The following is a 19,005-nucleotide window of genomic DNA, read 5'->3' as shown; positions in this document are numbered from 1 at the left end:
AGATATCATTGGAAAGGTTATTATGTACTGACTACGATTATCCTGTTTGAATGGACGTAACATTTCTGTATCTGAAGTTAGGAATATTGACTACGTAACAATTATAACTGTGTTTGCACGTGGGGAATGCCCACCGGACAAAATGCAATCAGTCTGGCTGGTTAGTCAATGGGCCATTAGGGAGAACAATAGGACTTTGAAGATGCTAATCCTGGGATGCTGCTTTGAGGTTGCAGTGTCATGTGATCATGTCACCTGGTACTGGATTCCATCTTGGACTACTAGCATTTTTCCAAGGAGGGGGGAAATCACACAGAGACAAAGGATTCCTGCCATATGTAAATCCTATTTTAGGCCGGGAAGTGAGGTAATCAAGGTCGATTCTTCACTGAATCCCTGCCCAAGATGACTGCTAGGAACAGGGGATGACTGCTGGGGAAGGGAAGAACTGGACTCAGGCTAGAAGGTGTCTGGCCTGTGAATATCTGGAATTCTAAACTGCAAGCAAAAGAAGTTGGTCTTCAAGAATCTCTGCAACCTGCTTAAAACCACATTTCGGGAGAGAAATTACTTCTTGTAGCCAGTTTCTTAAGTGTATTAAGTTTAGTTTGTGTGTTTTCTTTATTTGCTCAAGTAATCTACTTTGATCTGTTTGCTATCCCTTATAAACACTTAAAATCTGTTTTTTTGTAGTTAATAAACTTTTTTTTGTTTCCTATAAACCAGCCTGTGCAATTCATAACTGGGGGGGGGGGCAAAAAGCTGTGCATATCTTTTTCCACATTGAGGGAGGGGGTGATTTTCATGAGCTTACGCTCAACAGATTTGGGTGCAGCACAAGACAATACAATTTTGGGTTTAGACTCCTGGGGGTGGGTGCACTTGAGTGCTGGGCAATCCCTGAAGTGAGTCTTCCCATGCAGAGCTGTTCAGTGTCTGTGTCCTTTTGCAGCTGGGTGTTGCCTTACCTATGTGTGTGCTAGACGAGGCTTGAGGGCCTGGTTCAGCAGGACAGGGTGAAGGAGCCCAGGCTGGAGGAACAGGCGGGCTCAGTGGGACCCCAGTACATCAGGTGGCACTCCGGGGGAGAGGGGACAACCCATCACACTTATGAGTCTATAATTGTTACAATAACCTATCAACAGTTTAAAAGAGAGCTTTCCCCCTGTAACGGGGAATTTTATATACCGATACTGCAGCCTTGGAGGGCGTTACTATCTGTGCGTCTACAAACAAACAATGGGATTTATTTGTAAAAAACTCAGTTCATATTTAAGTTCTGGGATCTAGAGTCCTTGGTCCCTAGAAATTTTCATCAGAATTAACCAGAGTTATATTGCACAGTGTACACAGCTTAACAGGCGATTCAATGACAGCAAATAAACAATCACAACAGCAGCAGTCAGTACATAGAGGCTGGTACCTTGTCAGATCCTGGGACTACTTCAAAGATACTGAGCTGGTTCCTCGTCTCCCTCATATAGCGTTCTTTTTCAGGACACATGTCTGGGCACGTTCCAACAAATGTTTTAGCTTTGCCTAGATCGGTCCTTTTTACTCGAGCTAAACAAGTGTTACACAAAAACAAGTGTTAAGTGCCCTGCTCGTTCGTTTCCAGCTGATGTACATTACCCAGGTATAATCAAATCAGACGACAGCCCTAGGTATGCCATGTTTCAGCAGGAACCCAAACATCCACTCTATTATTTACTATTAGCAGAGTGCTGACAGTGCACTGTACTGAACAAACAGAGGGTAACATGGTCAATTTCTTAAGGAGCTTACAGTCTATAAAGATCATTCAGCCACAAACAGTGGGTGACCTGACAGAGGAGTCTTCTGCTTCAGTGACTTGGCATTTATCATTCCAGTGGTGGGTAACCTGCGGCCTGTGGGCTGCATATGGCCCATCAGGATAATCTGATTGCAGGTGGAGAGACATTTTGCTGACAATAATCGTTTACAGGCACGGCCCCCCGCAGCAACTGGGAGGGCCAGACTGCAACATATGGGGGAAAAAGGGGCAGAAGTACTCTGGACTAGTAGATCTCAACCTTTCCATACTGCTGTACCCGTTTCAGGAGTCTCATTTGTCTTGTGTCCTGCAAGTTACATACCACTTAAAAACTACTTGCTTACAAAAATCAGACAAGTGTCACAGCATGCTATCACTGAAAAAGTGCTTACTTTCTCATTTACCATGTAATTGTAAAATAAATCAATTGAAATACAAATATTGTACTTATACTGTAGTGTAAAGTATATAGAAACAAGTCTACCTAAACAGATCAGTCCCCCTGACAGGAGGAGAAAACCACACTATTTTATAGGCTGTTCTATGCAGCACACTCATCCACCACGGTATCTGAGCATCCAGAGTTTGACCTCTTTGGTTTCATACGCAGACATTACTCTCATTTACCTGACTCGAGAGTCCCTTTCCAGCAGAAAAAAGGATTTTAAATAAATAGTGTAAGCAGATTTCATAACACTTAATTGCCTAGTTTCTCTCCCTAGTAAATGAGAGAGAGATTGTGTTGATCTTATCAGTCAAGGCTAATAAGAATTTAGCTAACACATATTGTGGCAAATTGCCGGTACTGTTCTGCTGGGTCTCGCGCTTTCTCTTCTCTGGGGTAGGTTCAGGGCGCTATTGCTTGCCTCTGAACCAGTTCTTAATCATTCCCCTAGTGTCCTTGGAGGAGGGGAGTGGAGAGGGAGGGACCTGGGCCCGCCCTCTACTCCAGGTCCCAACCCAGGGGCCCTGGGGTTGTGGTGAACCACTTGACTAGCGGTTTCTTCCCCTGGGTTACTTCCCTCTCATACCCGTCAGCTTGTGAAGGGCTTCTCGCCTCTCTTCTATACAAGCCTGGTGCCCCTTACCTAGGGTTTCTGTTGGGCTTCCCAATCCACCGCAGCACTCCTCCAAACCTTCTATTTCTCTCTGGACAAACTCTTCTCTTCTGCAATCTGCACTCTGCTCCAATCCAACCTTTCTCCTTCAACTACCACACCCTGTCTGACTGAAGCAGGGGTTTATATCCCATGACTGGAGTCAGGTGCTCTAACTGGAGTCAGGTGCTCTAATTGGCCACAGCTGTTCTAGTTAATCTAAAGCAAACCTTCCTCCCTTGGCAGGGAATAAGGCCCCCTGCTAACACTCTTATGCTGCCTTCTGGCCATGCTGTATCACAATATGTACTAATGGGAAAAAACTCTACAAAATTATAAAACAACAGTCTAACATTTCAGAAGAGATATGATATTTTTATCATAAACTAGTTTTATTAAATACAACAAAATAAATGAAAAATGAAGATAAAAGTTTACCATCTTGGGATCTGAGCTCAGGTATAACACTGTCATTTGAGTAGTTGACCTGGCCCCCGCCCAAAGATGCACCTTAACAGATGTTGAACTTCTAGATTTGTAGTGTCTTACTTTACTTACTTGGATTCTCAAGAGTGAAAAGTAGGATACACAATTTGCTATGGCAGATCAAACCATTGGTCCATCAGGTCCTACCTCTAGTAGTGGCCAATACTGGATGCCATAGAAAAAGGCTACGTTTTGACAGAGAAAGAATTCTTTCCTAGTTCCTACAATTTGATAATCCTCATCTACACATGCATAATTACAAATGTTACCTTGTCGCATGATTTTATCCCTTTGGTCCAGAAGGCGATATTTGTCTTCAGAGGTCTCTGCCACTGAGCCTATCAGGTTACTGAGAGAGGAGGCTGATACTGCCAAACTCTCAGAGTTCTGCCCTTCAGTTCCAGAATCAAATGGGTCTGCCTCAAACTGCAGCGACTTTGTAAGAGCAGATTTCTTAGCTGGAGAACTAGAAATAAACAACAGATTTGATCAGTGATACACTACTGCACACTGTGAAAATAAAAGGGACTTCAAGCCAACGAGAATATAAATTTGCTTGGATTTCTACTCTTAATGTACATCTCACTTTGTTGTCTAAAACGATTATGGAAATATGATGCTGTCAGCAATGTTATACTTCTGTACATTACAGTTATGACTGTCAATGCAGTCTTGAGTATTTAGACAACTTATTTACATAATTGCATAATTAATTTCAGTGGAAGTTATGTATCTAAATCCCCTAGACTGTTCTGAAAAAAATCTCAAATTTGGACAGCCATTGGACATAATATTTGCAGCAGGTTTATATCAGTATACAGTATGGTAGTCTGTATCTGTTCCTGCTTGTGATTAACCTTTTTGTATAATACGAAAGAACTAGAGTGTTTGGCTAGTCAAATCGCTTGACGGACTATTTAGTCTTGAATAGATGGTATCTTACATGTTGGAATGCTACCCAGCAACACAACAGATTGTTCCATTAGGACCATACTCCATACCAACACAAATATATCAAGAGACTAAGAAAGGCCCAATCCTGCAAGCATTTTATAAGAGTTGATTATCCAACAATTGATTTTTATAAAAAATTAGGAGAGCATTTACAACTGACATTTATTTGCATAGTGAGCTTCAAGTTTTAAAATGCAGCTAAGCAAAATGAACTGCCACAATCATTTAATGTACAACATTTGATTTTTCTCACCCCACAAAACAAAAGTGGTTGAAGTGATTTTGCTCTAATAGCTAAGGAAAATTCACCTTTGGGAAGAGAACAAGCTTGGAAAACTTCAGCAAGCTAATGGTTTGTGATCTTAACTATACTGGTTGTTATCTAAGCCTATTACAACAAAAAGAACAGAAGAGCAGCTGCATTATGGTCTCATAGCCAAAACACTGTGAGGCCTCATTGGGGAAAAAAGCTACAGATATATAACTTAACAGGCAAATTAAATAAGGCATCTTAAGTTCCAAATCATGCATGAAATCAGAAGTGATGCTGCATATATAGGGGAAAATTATCTGTTCAACATATGTCTCAACCTTCAAATTGTAACACGACCAAGAAGCTCCTAACACACTCACATTCCAACCGGAATGAACAGCAGCAAAGGTAAACATTAAATATACAATACCGTTAAAAGAACTTATCAGACGCTGCAAACAAAACTGCCATGAATAAATGGGAACTTTGATTTTCTTTCTTGTTTATTCAATACAAAATGATTGTGATTACTAGACATACATTCTGATAGGAAATCCTTGTCATGGAAAAAAGGATCTATCGGCCAGACTCTTAGAGAAATGAACATACCTTTTACTAGACAGGTTGCTACTGGTGGAGGGTCTTATTAAAGATTTGCGAAGAGGGGAATGCTGATAGTTTTGCTCTTCTTTGCTTTGTCTCCCTTCATCTTCATCAACCTTCTTCTCCTTAGATGAAAATTCTCCCTTACCAAGACCTGAATAATACATCAGGTGAGGTCAGATACTTGCCAAATCATGCAAGTGACATTTTAAAATGTACTTCTGGAAAAAATGTGTTCTAATTTGTTTTAATTTTATTTCCTTATGGTTTTAGAAGTCACAGTCATATGAACTTACACAGTGTTTTCAAGCTATTTTGCATTAGATGATGTGTCATGCACAAATCCAATTCCACAATGCAGGACTAGGAAACGTATTGGTTCTGTTGCAGACTCACACAATGAGACACTACAACTCATACCGTTATACAGTTCAGTATGAAACGACAAAAGGTTTATTTAGCAACAACTGTAGTTGTTTGGCAGATTGAAAGCAAATGTAAAGCCTTATTATCTGAATTTTGGATTTCACAAATTTTGGATGTTTCCCAAATTAGAAATTTGTACAGATATGAATTTTATCAGAAACTGTGATTATCGAAGTGTTTTGAATGTCTCCCAAGACATCTGGATAATCAGGTTTATCTGTACAGACTCATTCTCAGATGCACATGTGTCCCCTGAACTCAAATCTGAACTCTGTGGAAAGCTGGGGCCATGTGCATGCTCTTTGGCAGCAGCACACATCTGCTATGTTAGCAGCTTGGTCTGCTAAAATGATCAGAAGTGAAATAATTTAAGATGAAGCCATTTTCATAATCAGGCTCCAAAGCTGACATCATAATGAGATGAGCATGGGCAAGTAAGCACTCTCAGAGCTTCAAGAAGACAACATTGAAGCAGTTTGCATTCGTTTTTTGTGGGGAAGTTTAGGGCTGTGGAATGAGGAGGCAATACTTTTAGTACTGGTGTTTGTCCTAGCATTACTCAAATGCAGCCACCAGGGGCTTTTCTTGCAGTCTCAGCCTCCTGGGCAGTGGTTTGGGAGAGCGGGGGGCAAAGCAGTGGCCCCTCTCCAGAGGCCCCTAGCAATGGTTGGGCCCCTCTGAGTGGGAGCGGTGGGGCTGGGCTTCAGCCCTGGACTGGTGGGCAGCAGACTCCAGCCATGGGGCTTCGGGCTCTATCTCCGGACCCTGTCCCCTGGGTGTGGGGCTTTGGGCTCCGTTCCCTGGCTGTGTGGTGGCGGGCTCTGTCCCTGAGCTTATCCCGCCATCATCTCTGTCCCCCTCCCCCGCTTTCCCCAGTGCCCCACTGCCCCTGGCCCCACTGCCTCTATACCCACGTCCTCATCCAGGGCTTAATTTGTCCCCGGACTTGCTGGGGCTGAGTAAGTCTGCTGTGAAAAGTGATATTAACAAATATACAAATATCACTTTTCACAGCAGATTTACGTAGAGCTAGCAAGTCTTAAACAACAAAAAAAAACCCACAACAACCCAAAAGAGCAAAAGAAACAACAAGAAAGAAGACAAGAATGTTCAAAGCACCTTATTTGTGTTTCTATTCTGGTTTGGTCCAGTAGAGAATAGAGACAACTGTACATTATTTATATTACTGAGTCTGCAAAATAACAAACCCTACATAGATAAATTATAATGATTTGGACATGTATATGTGCATATTTATTTGTTTTTTTCTAAAGTTAATTAAGTATTTTAGGAAAAATTGACAGAGTGGCCACCAGCAAGAATTGGTGGCTGCACCATGAAGCCACCAAAAAATGTGTTGTGAGAAACCCCGTGCAGAGTACCATTTAGTGATACTCGGATCCTAGGCGGATGTTTACAATAAGGTTAACTAGAATAGAGTGTTTTGTCCCATGGGAACAAAGCTGACATGGGAGGTATACTTCCAAACTGGACCACCACCTGGGGGAGCTGTTCATTATGACTCACGTCTGACAGACCCATACAAATCTATGACATTTAAACACTTATTTTAACTGAATACACTAGAAGAGAAAGACATAACTAAGTGACCAAAACACGAGGAAAGGAGGACAGGAAAGAAACTGAAGAAGTCAGCACCATGGCTTCTCATGTACCCTTACATCAAACATTAAATTCAGCAAGGGAGAGTATCTTCCCCAGAAGTCAGCTTTCCAAATGGTTCCTAGTTTGCAAGAATACTAGAAGGAGAAAACACCATCTCTTTTATTATGCAGATAGTTCTCAAATTAAAATTTAACCCAACCAATATAAAAAAGTTTATTTTGCAGCGTGAGGCTCTTGCTACTCATAAAACCACGTTAGGAATATTCACTACAGCTAGTGCCTAATCGCCTAGTTATCCATGGATGCTTTGTAAAGGCACTACAGCTTTTAGGTGGGACAGTTAAATTCAAGACCTACATTTAATCCCTAAGCTGGGCGGGGGGCGGGGGGAGGTGAAGTAGGAGGACAGCAGATTAGATATCTAATAGGTAAGGCTACGTCACGGATATTTTTAGTAAAAGTCAAGGACAGGTCATGGGCAGTAAACAAAACTTCTCAGCCAGAGCCCCGACCATGACTTTTACTATATAACCCTGACTAAAACTTGGTGGGACAGGGAGCACGGTCCTGGGGGCGCTACGGGTGCTTGGGATGGGGGAGGGGTGCGGGTACTGCCGCAGGTGCTGGAGGGATTGGCAGGGCTGGGGCAGGTTCCTCCCCTAGCTCCAGCGATGCGGAGATCTCCAGTTCGTAGCTCCACCTGCTGCCTCTGCTCCATCCCAAGCCCCAGTTCTGCAGTTCCCATTGGCTGGGAACCGCAGTCAATGGGAGCTGCGGGGCAAGCACCTGTGGATAGAGGCAGCACAGAGCTAGGAGCGGAGGGAGGAGAGTTCCTGTTGCTCTTCTGGAGAGACCTCCCCAAGTAAGCACTGTCCTGCACCCCAATGCCCAGCCCTGAGCTCCCCCAAAAAAACTCCTGCTGCTGCGGGGTGGGGAGCCCAATAGGGCCTCAGCAGCAACTGGTGCGACTGGCCCAGGGGCTGCTCAACCTGCTCAGGCGACTCCAGGGCCAGGTGCTTGGAAGAAAACCACTCTCACTTAATGATCATTGTCTGATGAACAATTTTTGACTTTAAAAAGCTGAGAGTTAGCAGACACCACCAAGAATTGCTTTATTTTTGAATTTTTACTCCAAGTACTGTGACAAAGTTCCTCCTCTACCTTGGTGGGTCCTGCGCTTATTGGTAGATTTGCTCACCTCAGTGATCTTCCCCACAGTCTGGGTCAGCTCCTCCTGTGTCTGATCAGGAGTTGGGAGGTTTAGGGGGGAACCTGGGCCCACCCTCTACTCCGGGTTCCAGCTCAGGGCCCTGTGGATTGCAGCTGTCTATAGTGCCTCTTGTAACAGCTGCATGACAGCTACAACTCCCTAGGCTACTTCCCCATGGCCTCCTCCAAACACCTTCTTTATCCTCACCACAGGACCTTCCTCCTGGTGTCTGATAACGCTTGTACTCCTTAGTCCTCCAGCAGCACATTCTCTCACTCTCAGCTCCTTGTGCCTCTTGCTCCCAGCTCCTCACACACACTTCCTCTCCTCTGGCTCCCCCTCCCTGACTGGAGTGAGCTCCTTTTTAAAGCCAGGTGCCCTGATTAGCCTGACTTTGATTGGCTGCAGGTGTTCTAATCAGCTTGTCTGCCTGAACTGGTTCTAGCAGGTTCCCGATTACTCTAGTACAGGCCCTGCTCTGGTCACTCAGGGAACAGAAAACTACTCAGCCAGTGACCAGTATATTTGCCCTCTACCAGACTCCTGTAACCCACTGGCCTGGGTCTGTCACAGTACATTCATCTTATTTTCTTACAAACAGACTGTAAAAATCAGACGCCGTACATAAGCACAGCCTTTGCATTTGGTGCCCATCACAAAGGGAGATATAACCATAGAAACAGCGTTTTACTTCTGGAGCCAAATTCCAATATGGTGCAAACAGGTGCCACACCACTGAAATCAACTGTCACCCTCTTATACCATGCCTAGAAGAAACACAGAAAATAAAAGCTTACTTGTTTTCTTCTTATGCCAAAATGTTACTATATCTTTGTGTAACCCTTTTGCCTTCTTCCTTGCCTGAGCAGCAGAGGCCTGAAAAAAAAGCATGCAATACCAGGGACAATTAGCATCGGAACACGATGTAAAGAAGCCTATATAGCATGTACAAAGATATCTTTGCTTGTTTCATTGGGAGTTCAACCATCTCCTTAGATGTCACTAAAAGCCTGAATGCCATATGTGGCAAGCAGACTACCCCAGCAGAAGATTGCCTTGTGGTGGAGGTCACATAAAGCTGAGTTCTGTAGTACACTAATAAGTATCGTATCAGGCTGATAGCTCTTGAGACTGAAGGCCTCTTTTTAACCACAGAACAGGTACAGCATGTGCTGGCAACATAGTCTTCTCCATGCTGTCCCATCAATATACCCCAACCTGATCTGATGGGATCACCTTTAGTGGTTAGAATACAGTCTCATCTCCAGATGTTGATTTGTTAGACCAGAAATCCGTTAACTCCACCACAGTGAATAGCTGTACACATCCCAAACATACATCTAGATACTACACGTTTATTTTTAAAATTTACATTAAATACTCACATGATCAAAAAAGTAAATAATAGCCAGTTTTTTGCTGCGCCTGGTAAGGATACGCTGGACTTTCATCTGTCCAAAATGCTTCTTGAGCACATTTGTGTCATTAAGGTAGTCAGGGATATTTTTGCACTGGATTGCTGTGAGTTCACTTGGCGATAAGCCACCAAGACTGTCCACACTCTCGCTGCTTCGATTTCGACGTGAAGGAGTCACAACAGCAGAATCTGTGGTTGAAAGTGTTGAAAGAGTGTGGTTTCTTATTTTGGATCTCAAGAAAGTAGATGTTAAATCAGAAGTTTGCATTAAGCAGGGGTACTGACACCTGCAGCACTTATTTACATTGTGGATTAGTTAATGAAAACACTAAAATTATTCAGTGTTAAGACTGAAATTTTGAATTAGCAAAGCAAGGAAGTTCAATGTTCTCATGGCAACTTTAACTAGCCCCCTGTAATGAAGAGTCCTTTATTACAACTGGCAAAGTGTGCAATGATATATTTTAAAAATATTGTTCAGCTATGTGGAGCCATGAGAATGGACTATGCAAAACACAATCACATACAGGTAGTTATGAAGTGAGATTAAATAAACTAAGATGTAAACAGGTTCTCTTGTGCATACGTAAAGACAAAAAACAAAATGAAATGTATATTTCATAAAAAAGCTATGTTAAAAGAACATTAAGACTGCAGAGTGAAGCACTCAACCATTCAGAAAATGTTAGGCAGCCTTACATCCCACTGTTAGTATACATTATGATGTAGTCCTCTTTACAAAAAGCCATAATACTGAAGAAAGCAGTGGAGGAGAAGAAAGCGGGGAAGGGAAGGAGAGAGACAGAATAAGGAATGAGATGGGGAGGTTTGCAAAGGAGGAAATCAAGACATCTCTGAATTTCCAAGGAAGCTTGGAGGTGTCAGGGTAGGAGGGGATGGAAAGGTTACACAGAATTACTATATAAACATTTAGAAAGTGCCAATTATCAGGTGCCACTGCAAAGGTTAAGACGGGGTTCTCAACCAGAGGTCCAGGGCCCCCTGGGGGGCTGCAAGCAGATTTCAGGGGGTCCTCCAAGCATGGCTAGCATTAGACTCACTAGGACCCAGGGCAGAAAGCTGAAGCCCTGCCGCATGAGACTGCAGCCCGGAGCCCCCTAATCCCGGCACCCAGGGCTGAAGCTGAAGTCTGAGCAACTTAGCTTCACGGTACCCCCTGTGGCATGGGGCCCCAGGCATTTGCCCTACTTGCTACCCCCTAATGCCAGCCCTGGCTTTTATATGCATGTCATAAACATAGCGATAAAGGTAGCATAAAATCTCTCTTTGGCAGCTGTACTGAATCACTTTACCTGTAAGGGGTTAACTAGCTCAAATCATGTAGTTGGCACCTGACCAGAAGGACCAATAAGGAAAGAAGATACTTTCAAATTGGGCAGAGGAGAGCTGTTTGTGGCTCTCATTGTGTTGTTCCCTCTCGAGACAGAGAGAGAAGCCAACCAGGGACAACATCTCCTGAAAATATACCTGGAATGATCCATCTAAAATTACAAAAATTGTTAAGTAGGCAAGGAAATGCATTAGGTTCTCTCTTGTTTTGGCTTGTGAATTTTCCTGTGCTACAAAGGTAGTTTTATTCCTGCTTTTGTAACTGTGAAACTGAATCCAGAGGGGATTCCTCTATGTTTTAAATCTTTTATTACCTTGTAAAGTTACCTTCCATCCTGATTTTGCAGGTGTGATTCATTTACTTTTTTCTTTATTATAAAGTTCTTCTTTTAAGAACCTGATTGATTTTCAGTGTCCTAAAGAACAAGGGTTTGTTTGGTCTGTGCTCACACTGCTAACCAACTGGTTGGTATATTATTCTCAAGCCTCTCCAGGAAAGGGGGTGAAGGGGTTTGGGTGGATAATTTTTTGGGAGGATAGGGACTCCAAGTGACCCTTCTCTGAATTTTTATATAAAACCATTTGGTGGTGGCAGCAATACCGTCCAAGGACAAGGAAAGGAATTTGTGCCTTGGGGAAGTTCTAACCTAACCTAGTAGAATATAAGCTATGAGGGGTCTTTCATGCAGGTCCCCATATCTGTACCCCAGAGTTCAGAGGGGGGGAACCCTGACAATGCAGAAAATCAGTTCCTGTGGCACAGCTGGGCCATGGAGTTTTTATAGCATGTTGCGGGGGCCTCAGAAAGAAAAAGGTTGAGAACCCCTGGGTTAAGTACGTATGTATTGATGGACTTGCAAGAGTTCAGTTTTCTTTCTCCTGAATCCCCAGAATGAGGAAAAGGCATGTACAGAGCCATGAGGAGGGTGGTGGAAGGTAAAGTAATAAGGTAATTAGGGATGGAAAAGGGAGGAGGGAAGAAAGCAAGAGAGAGATACCAAACAAAAAGAGAAAACTGGATGGAAGAACCATATGACTTTGCCATGGAGTGGGAACACAAGGGAGAAGAGGAAGGTGAGATAAAAGTACACAGAGGAGAATGGGAGACGAGAGAGAAATACAAGAAGGAACTCCGAAAAACAATCAACCCTGCAAAACAAAAATCAAACACCAAGTACATTATCCAGAAATTTCTGCCTGAAGAGCAGCACATTAATTTATTATGCATCAGCTTAAATAAACTAAGCATAACAAAACATATGCCTGGATTGGCTCAAATACAATTGCAACCATAAAAGGAATTGAGGGAAGAGATATGTGCCCTATACACTTCTCAATGCCATTTTTTAAACTGTAGCAAGCTCATGTTTTCCTTACTGACCCACAACCTCTACTAAACGTCCATTTTCAACCCCTGAGAAGACTAATTAACTTAATTAATGCCACTGAGGTGAGCCTCCACTAAACCAATATTTGACTAACCAAAGGAAGAAGCATCTGTCTTTACAGTGACCACCTCAGACAATTTAGAAGTAACACCGATGTATTTGAAAGCATGTGCTGTTTAATCCCCTTTTTAATCACAAGAGCAACAATCCCAAAAGGCACCTCCAGGGAAGGATGTAAAATGAAATCATTAAGTCTCCAAAAAGGAAAACAAAGAATCCCTTGGAAAGGCAAAACTTTAAAGAGAGCAAGCCATCCTGTTAACTTTCACTACCCATGCGTTCATTTCCACTACCTGATTTATTGAATAGTGGTGATTCCTAGCACTTACCTTCCTTAGTTTTCGCTTCAGTTTTCTCTTTACAATCTCCCTCTTTTAATGGTGCTGAGAGCCGTGGCGAAGCAAACAGAGACTTGCTTGCTCCCAACATCTGTTCATTTTCTCCAGATTCTCCAGATACTCTTTCCTTTTTTGACTCTTTCTTAACACGTCCACTATCTTTATTGCTTTTTAGCACATCCTGCAGTGTTCGGCTAAACAAGCCAGCTGCTCCACTTGGCCGGCTTAATCGAACAGGCCGCTTATCTGGAGGACAACCACTCCTAGATACAATCTCTGACTCCTCTGCAACATCATAATCCCGCCCTCTTGGGGAATTATCTCGTTCCTCTTTTCTTTTCATTCCTTTTACAAGGCTGGTAAGTGGCTCACTCTGAGCTTTGTCATGTTCTGATTTAGTCGCTATACTGACTTCGAAGTTTCCTCCTAAATCCAAGGACCCAGATGAACTAGAAAAAGTAGTGAAGCTACTGCTGGGGCTTCCAAAGAGCGGCTTTGTTCCTTTTCTGTCATCCTCTACTGTTTTGCTTGGTACAGAAGAGGTAAAGGAAGATGGCAAATTACTGCTGCTAGCTGGTTTTGAAAAGCTGAAGTTTGTACTGGTAGTAGAGCTACTGGTCTCTTGAGAAAGGCCAAAAGGGGCCAGTACTCCAGGCCCACTACTAACTGGATGGGAAAATGTGAAAGATGTTGGGATGATCTGGTTTTGTGTTTTCTCTGGCTCAGAACCAGCACCAAAGATTGGTTTAAATATTGCATTTTCTGGTGTTTTAAAGTTGAATTCTGATCCCACAAAGCCACTACTTGAAACGTCTCCAGATGTAACTCCAAAGTTAGAAGCATTCTGAAAAGTTCCAAGGTTAGTAGGTGGTTTAAAACTGAATCCTTGGTTTCCAACAACAGAGGAGCTAGTTGGTGCAGAAGATGCCACAAAAGTTGTAGGTTGTCCAAGACCATAAGACTGTGTAAACCCAGGGGGTGGCCCAAATCCCAAGGTTTGCCCTGAAGTGGGATGGTTTAATCCCGAAGGCTGAGTAAAGCTGGATGGCTGGGCAAACCCAAGATTCTGTACAAATCCTCCACTGCTCTGTCCAAACATAGAGGGCTGACCAAATCGAAATGGTGTTTGAGCCTGAAACATTCCTACAGAACTATTAGAAGGTGGTTGGAAAACAGCAGGCTGCTGTCCGCGAAAAGGACTGTTAGGGTTCATCTTCAAATGTAGGAGTTAGTGAGTATCTGCCAAAGAGAGCTCACGCCTCGAACATCTGTTAACTTTCAGTTTCCAGCCAGTCATTCTAGTAATCTGAAATACAAATGTGTAACATTACATTACATTTTCTAATTGGTTTCCATTTATAATAGGGAAGTTCAGCCAAGAAAATTAATTGCTTTATCCTACATCTTTGCAACATCCTATTAACTTTTTACTATGTTGAAAAAAATTATTTATTCTTGCATCTTGTTTTCTCTCTTCTGTGGTTTCTAATCTGTGAAATAACAGTTGTTGGGTTTATGGTGGCCTGTACTATACAGATCAGAGTGGATGACCTGGTGATCCCTTCTGGCCCTAAATACTATTGCTCTATAACTTTTTCTCTCATCCTATGATTAGTCAGTTTGCTTAACAGTCTTGTGAGGGACTTTTTGAAAGTCCTAATCTACCAGTTCTTTATCCACTATTTTGCTGATCACCTCAAACAATTTGAATATATTGGAGAGAGAGAATGTCCCTTTACAGAAGGCATACCATTTCAACCCCATTGTACCATATTCATGGGTCTGTTAAAATTGTCTGTAATTGCTCTTCAACCATTTAACCTGGCACCATAGTAAGGTTCACTAAGATTGCTTCTATTGCTTTTTTCAAATATAGGAATTACTCTCCAGGCCTGTGACACAATAGCTGAATGTGGTAATAGATTGGACAGCTTTGTTAGCAGCTCAGTCACTTTATTCTTAACTTCCTTCAGAACTCACGGATGTACCATCCAGTCCTGATGACTTGATGCTGTTTAATCAGTTTGTTTCAGCATCTTTTCTTTTGACCGCTCAGTCTCTGATAATGCTTCATTCTTTATTACCTGAAGAGAGTAAGTCAGGATAGATATCTCCCTAACATCCTCTGTGGTGAAATTATTTAGCTTCTCTGAAATGTCCTTTTCATCTTTAATTGTTCCCTTTATTCTCTGGTAGTCTAGTGCATCACTGATTTCCTTACAGGATTCCCAATTCTGATATACCTGAACAATTCTGTTTATTTTGCTCATTTTCCAATGACTTTTCTAAATACCTTAGCCTTCTTAAACCATAAGGTGGAATTTATCTACTGTACATGTGACCATTATGGTACAATTAAGGCCCTGATCCTGCACCTGCATCCTTGCAGGCACTTTTACCCACAAGGAGGTTCTGAGTGGAAAGGTCTGCCCATACAGATCCAGATGCATAATCAGGCCCCAATTTGTTAACATCAGCGCTGACACTAAGGATTTTTTTCCCCAATTTGCACTGTAAAAGCTTTGTGACTATTTGCCTTTTAAAAAAAAAAATCTAGTGTACAGTGTTAGTTTTAGGTACTACCTCTTCCCTGAAAATGTTATGCTTAATTTTATTGCACTTACTGATACTGAACAGATTAACTACTTTTGAGTCATTTCCTATGCACTACTTTCAAGAGACTGCTGCACGCGAAAAAGGAAGGAAGTCTGAGCAAAAAGCTATTTCCCAGAATAATATACAGTAGCTACTCACTCCAGGGAGCAACTAGGCTACAGCAGGACCAGAACTAATACCCTGGCTCTGAAACTCATCTTTCCATATGGGACAGGGCCAGATCTAGCAGCATGGACGCACCTGAATGTCGGGCTTAAAATCATTTTCCGTAAATTCCTGGCGTCCAGATTGAACCTACTACAGAAGCCATAAATTCAAACTGCAGAGGTGCATCCGTAGCCCTCTGCCCACGCAGCCTCACCTGCACTTTCATTTCAGCGCTGCCCCCCAGCTGAATGGGAACTGCCTGTTCAGAGATGGCAGGTGTAAAGTGAACAAAGACTAGCAATAATTCACACCTAGCCAAATGAGAGTCCCCAGACCCTTACTGGGGCAGAGGCAACTCAGGGCAGGGGAATGGGGACTGTGTCTGGACACAAGGAAAGGAGTCTGGGGGGCGGGGTCAGTGCCCAGGGACAGGGACAGGGCCTGGGCAGGAGAATGGGGGGCAGGGGACGGTGCCCACAGACAAGGGCCAAGGACTGTGGGCAGGGACCAAGGGAAGAGGGTTGGGGAAGGTCAGTGCCTGGGCAAGGGAATGGAGAGGGGGCGGTGCCTGCAGACAGGGAAATGGGGGCAGTGGGCAGGAGCCAGGGATGGGTGAGGGGTGATGCCCACAGACAAGGGCTATAGGCAGGTGGGTCAGTGCCCGGGTAGGTGGCATTGGAATGGGGGCCGGGGGCAGTGCCCACAGGCAGGAGTGCGGAGGAATGGGGACAGTGCCCGGGGGGCAGGGAATGCAGGCCAGGGGCAGTGCCCACAGGCAGGGGTCGGGGCAATGGGGGCCGGTGTCCACAGGCAGGGTGGGGGATGGGGACAGTGCTGGGGGGTGGGGAATGGGGACAGTGCCGGGGGGCAGGGATGCGGGCAGGGCATGCCCAAGGCGGGGCGGGCAATGGGGCGGTGTCAGGCAGGGGGGGGGAATGGGGACATGTGCTGGGGGATGGGGACAGTGCCGGGGGCGAATGCGGGCCCAGGGAGTGCACGAGGCGGGGTCAGGGCAATGGGGCCGTGTCCACAGGAGGGGTGCGGGGGAATGGGAAGTGCCGGGAGCAGGAATGCGGCCAGGGCAGTGCCCACAGGCGGGGCCGGGGCAATGGGCCGGGTCCAAGGCAGGGGGGGGAATGGGAACAGTGCCTGGGGGTGGGGAATGGGGACAGTGCCGGGGGCAGGGACATGCGGGCAGGGCAGTGCCCACAGGCGGGGGCCGGGGCAATGGGGCGGTGTCCACAGGCAGGGGGTGGGAGGGGACAGTGCCTGGGGATGGGGAATGCCCGGGGCAGGAATGCGGCCGGGGCAGTGCTACAAGCGGGGTCAGGCAATGGGGCCGGTGTCACAGGCAGGGTGGGGAATGGGGACAGTGCCCGGGGCAGGGAATGCGGCCAGGGCAGTGCCCACAGCGGGGCCGGGGGCAATGGGGGCGGTGTCCAGGCAGGGGCGGGGAATGGGGACAGTGCGGGGGCGGGGAATGGGAGTGCCGGGGAGCAGGGATGGGGCCGGGCATGCGCGGGGCAGGGTGAGGAATGGGGAGTGCCCAGCAGGGAATGGGGGCCGGGGCAGTGCCCGGGGGACAGGGGTGGGAATGGGGGCCGTGCCAGGGGGCCGGGGAGTGCCGGGGGGACAGGGAATGTGGCCAGGGGCAGTGCCCAAGCGGGGCAAGGGAATGGGGGCCGGGTCCACAGGCAGGGGCGGGGAATGGGGACAGTGCCACAAGGAGGGATGGGGCGGGGAGTGCCCGGGGACAGGGGTGGGAATGGGGGCCGTGCCAGGGGGCCGGGGGCAGTGCCCGGGGGACAGGGAATGTGGGCCAGGGCAGTGCCACAGGCGGGGCAGGGAATGGGGCGGTGTCCACAGGCAGGGGCGGGGGAATGGGGACAGTGCCACAGGCAGGGAATGGGGCCGGGCAGTGCCGGGGGGACAGGGGTGGGGAAGGGGGGCAAGTGCCCACAGGCAGGGAATGGGGCCGGGGCAGTGCAGGGGCAGGGCGTGGGGAATGGGGCATGTGCCACAGGGCCGGGGAAATGGGGGCGGGCAGTGCCGGGGGGACAGGGGTGGGAATGGGGCCGTGCCAGGGGCGGGGGCAGTGCCCGGGGGACAGGAATGTGGCAGGGCAGTGCCCACAGGGGGCAAGGGAATGGGGGCGGTGTCACAGGCAGGGGGCGGGGAATGGGACAGTGCCCACAGCAGGGGAATGGGGCCGTGCCCAGGGGGCGGGAGTGGCCAGGGGGGATGAATGGTGGACAGTGCCACAGGCAGGGGATATGGGGCCGGGGGCAGCGCCGGGGGACAGGGGGGTTGGGGAATGGGGCGTGCCGGGGGCCGGGGGCAGCGCCGGGGGCCAGGGAACGGGGGCCGGGGAAGTTGTCCACGGGCGGGAACGGGGGCCGGCTCCCAGCGGCGGGGGTGGGGGATGGGCAGTGCCGGGGGCAGGGGCCGGGGAACTGGGGCCGGTGCCACAGGCGGGGTCGGGGGTGGGGAATGGGGGCAGTGCCGGGGGCAGGGGGGGGCCGGGGCAGTGTCACAGGCGGGAACGGGGCCGGTGCCCACAGCGGGGTCGGGGGGTGGGAATGGGGCAGTGCCGGGGGCAGGGCGGGGGCCGGGGCAGTGTCCCGGCGGGAACGGGGCGGTGCCACAGGCGGTCGGGGGAATGGGGCAGTGCCGGGGGCAGGGCGGGGGGGGGGAAGTGTCCACGGGCGGGAACGGGCCGGTGCCCAGGCGGGGGTCGGGGGTGGGGATGGGGCATGCTGCGGGGGGCAGGGCGGGGCCGAGGCAGTGTCACGGGCGGGAACGGGGCCGGTGCCCACAGGCGGGGTCGGGGGTGGGAAGGGTGGCCAGTGCGGGGGGGCAGGGGGCGGGCGGGGCAGTGGTCCACGGCGGGAACGGGGGCCGGTGCCACAGCGGGTGGGGGTGGATGGGGGCGGCCGGGGGCAGGGGCGGGCCGGGTGCAGGACGGGGAACGGGGGCGTCCACAGGCGGAGTCGGGGTGGAAGCATGCGGGGGGCAGGGCGGGGGCCGGGGCAGTGTCACGGGCGGGGAACGGGGCCGGTGCCCAAGGCGGGGGCGCCGGGAAGGGGTCGGTGCGCTGAGCGGAGCACCAGGGCTCGATAATCCCGCGGAGCGGCCGGCCCCGCCCCATCTCACAGGCCGGGTCAACGTCTAGAGCCGCCGCCATCGCAGGCGCGCTGATGGGGGAAACGACCGGGCGGTGCATTCGCGCGTGCGCACAG

At 47.5% G+C, this 19,005-nt stretch overlaps 1 protein-coding gene across 3 annotated transcripts in view; it reads right to left on the bottom strand.

The window, feature by feature from the left end:
- The window catches only part of MCM3AP (minichromosome maintenance complex component 3 associated protein), an 81,979-nt gene extending 62,977 nt beyond the window's left edge, over positions 1-19,002 (bottom strand). The window contains exons 1-7 of one of the 3 annotated variants that reach the window (XM_075069903.1): positions 18,920-19,002; positions 12,995-14,309; positions 9,836-10,056; positions 9,248-9,326; positions 5,195-5,342; positions 3,648-3,844; positions 1,424-1,563 (exon numbers count right to left, since the gene is read on the bottom strand). In XM_075069903.1, coding sequence (XP_074926004.1) covers positions 1,424-1,563; positions 3,648-3,844; positions 5,195-5,342; positions 9,248-9,326; positions 9,836-10,056; positions 12,995-14,216 — 2,007 coding nt within the window. In that variant the 5' untranslated portion in view covers positions 14,217-14,309; positions 18,920-19,002. The other 2 variants (XM_032804119.2, XM_032804120.2) reach the window with 2 other exon arrangements.
- Between the last annotated feature and the right edge of the window lie 3 nt (positions 19,003-19,005).

This window comes from Chelonoidis abingdonii, chromosome 10, assembly GCF_003597395.2.
Source record: "Chelonoidis abingdonii isolate Lonesome George chromosome 10, CheloAbing_2.0, whole genome shotgun sequence".
Lineage (NCBI taxonomy): Eukaryota > Metazoa > Chordata > Testudines > Testudinidae > Chelonoidis > Chelonoidis abingdonii.
The sequence above is the reverse complement of the archived record's forward strand: the minus strand, read 5'-3'. Positions and strand labels throughout refer to the sequence as shown.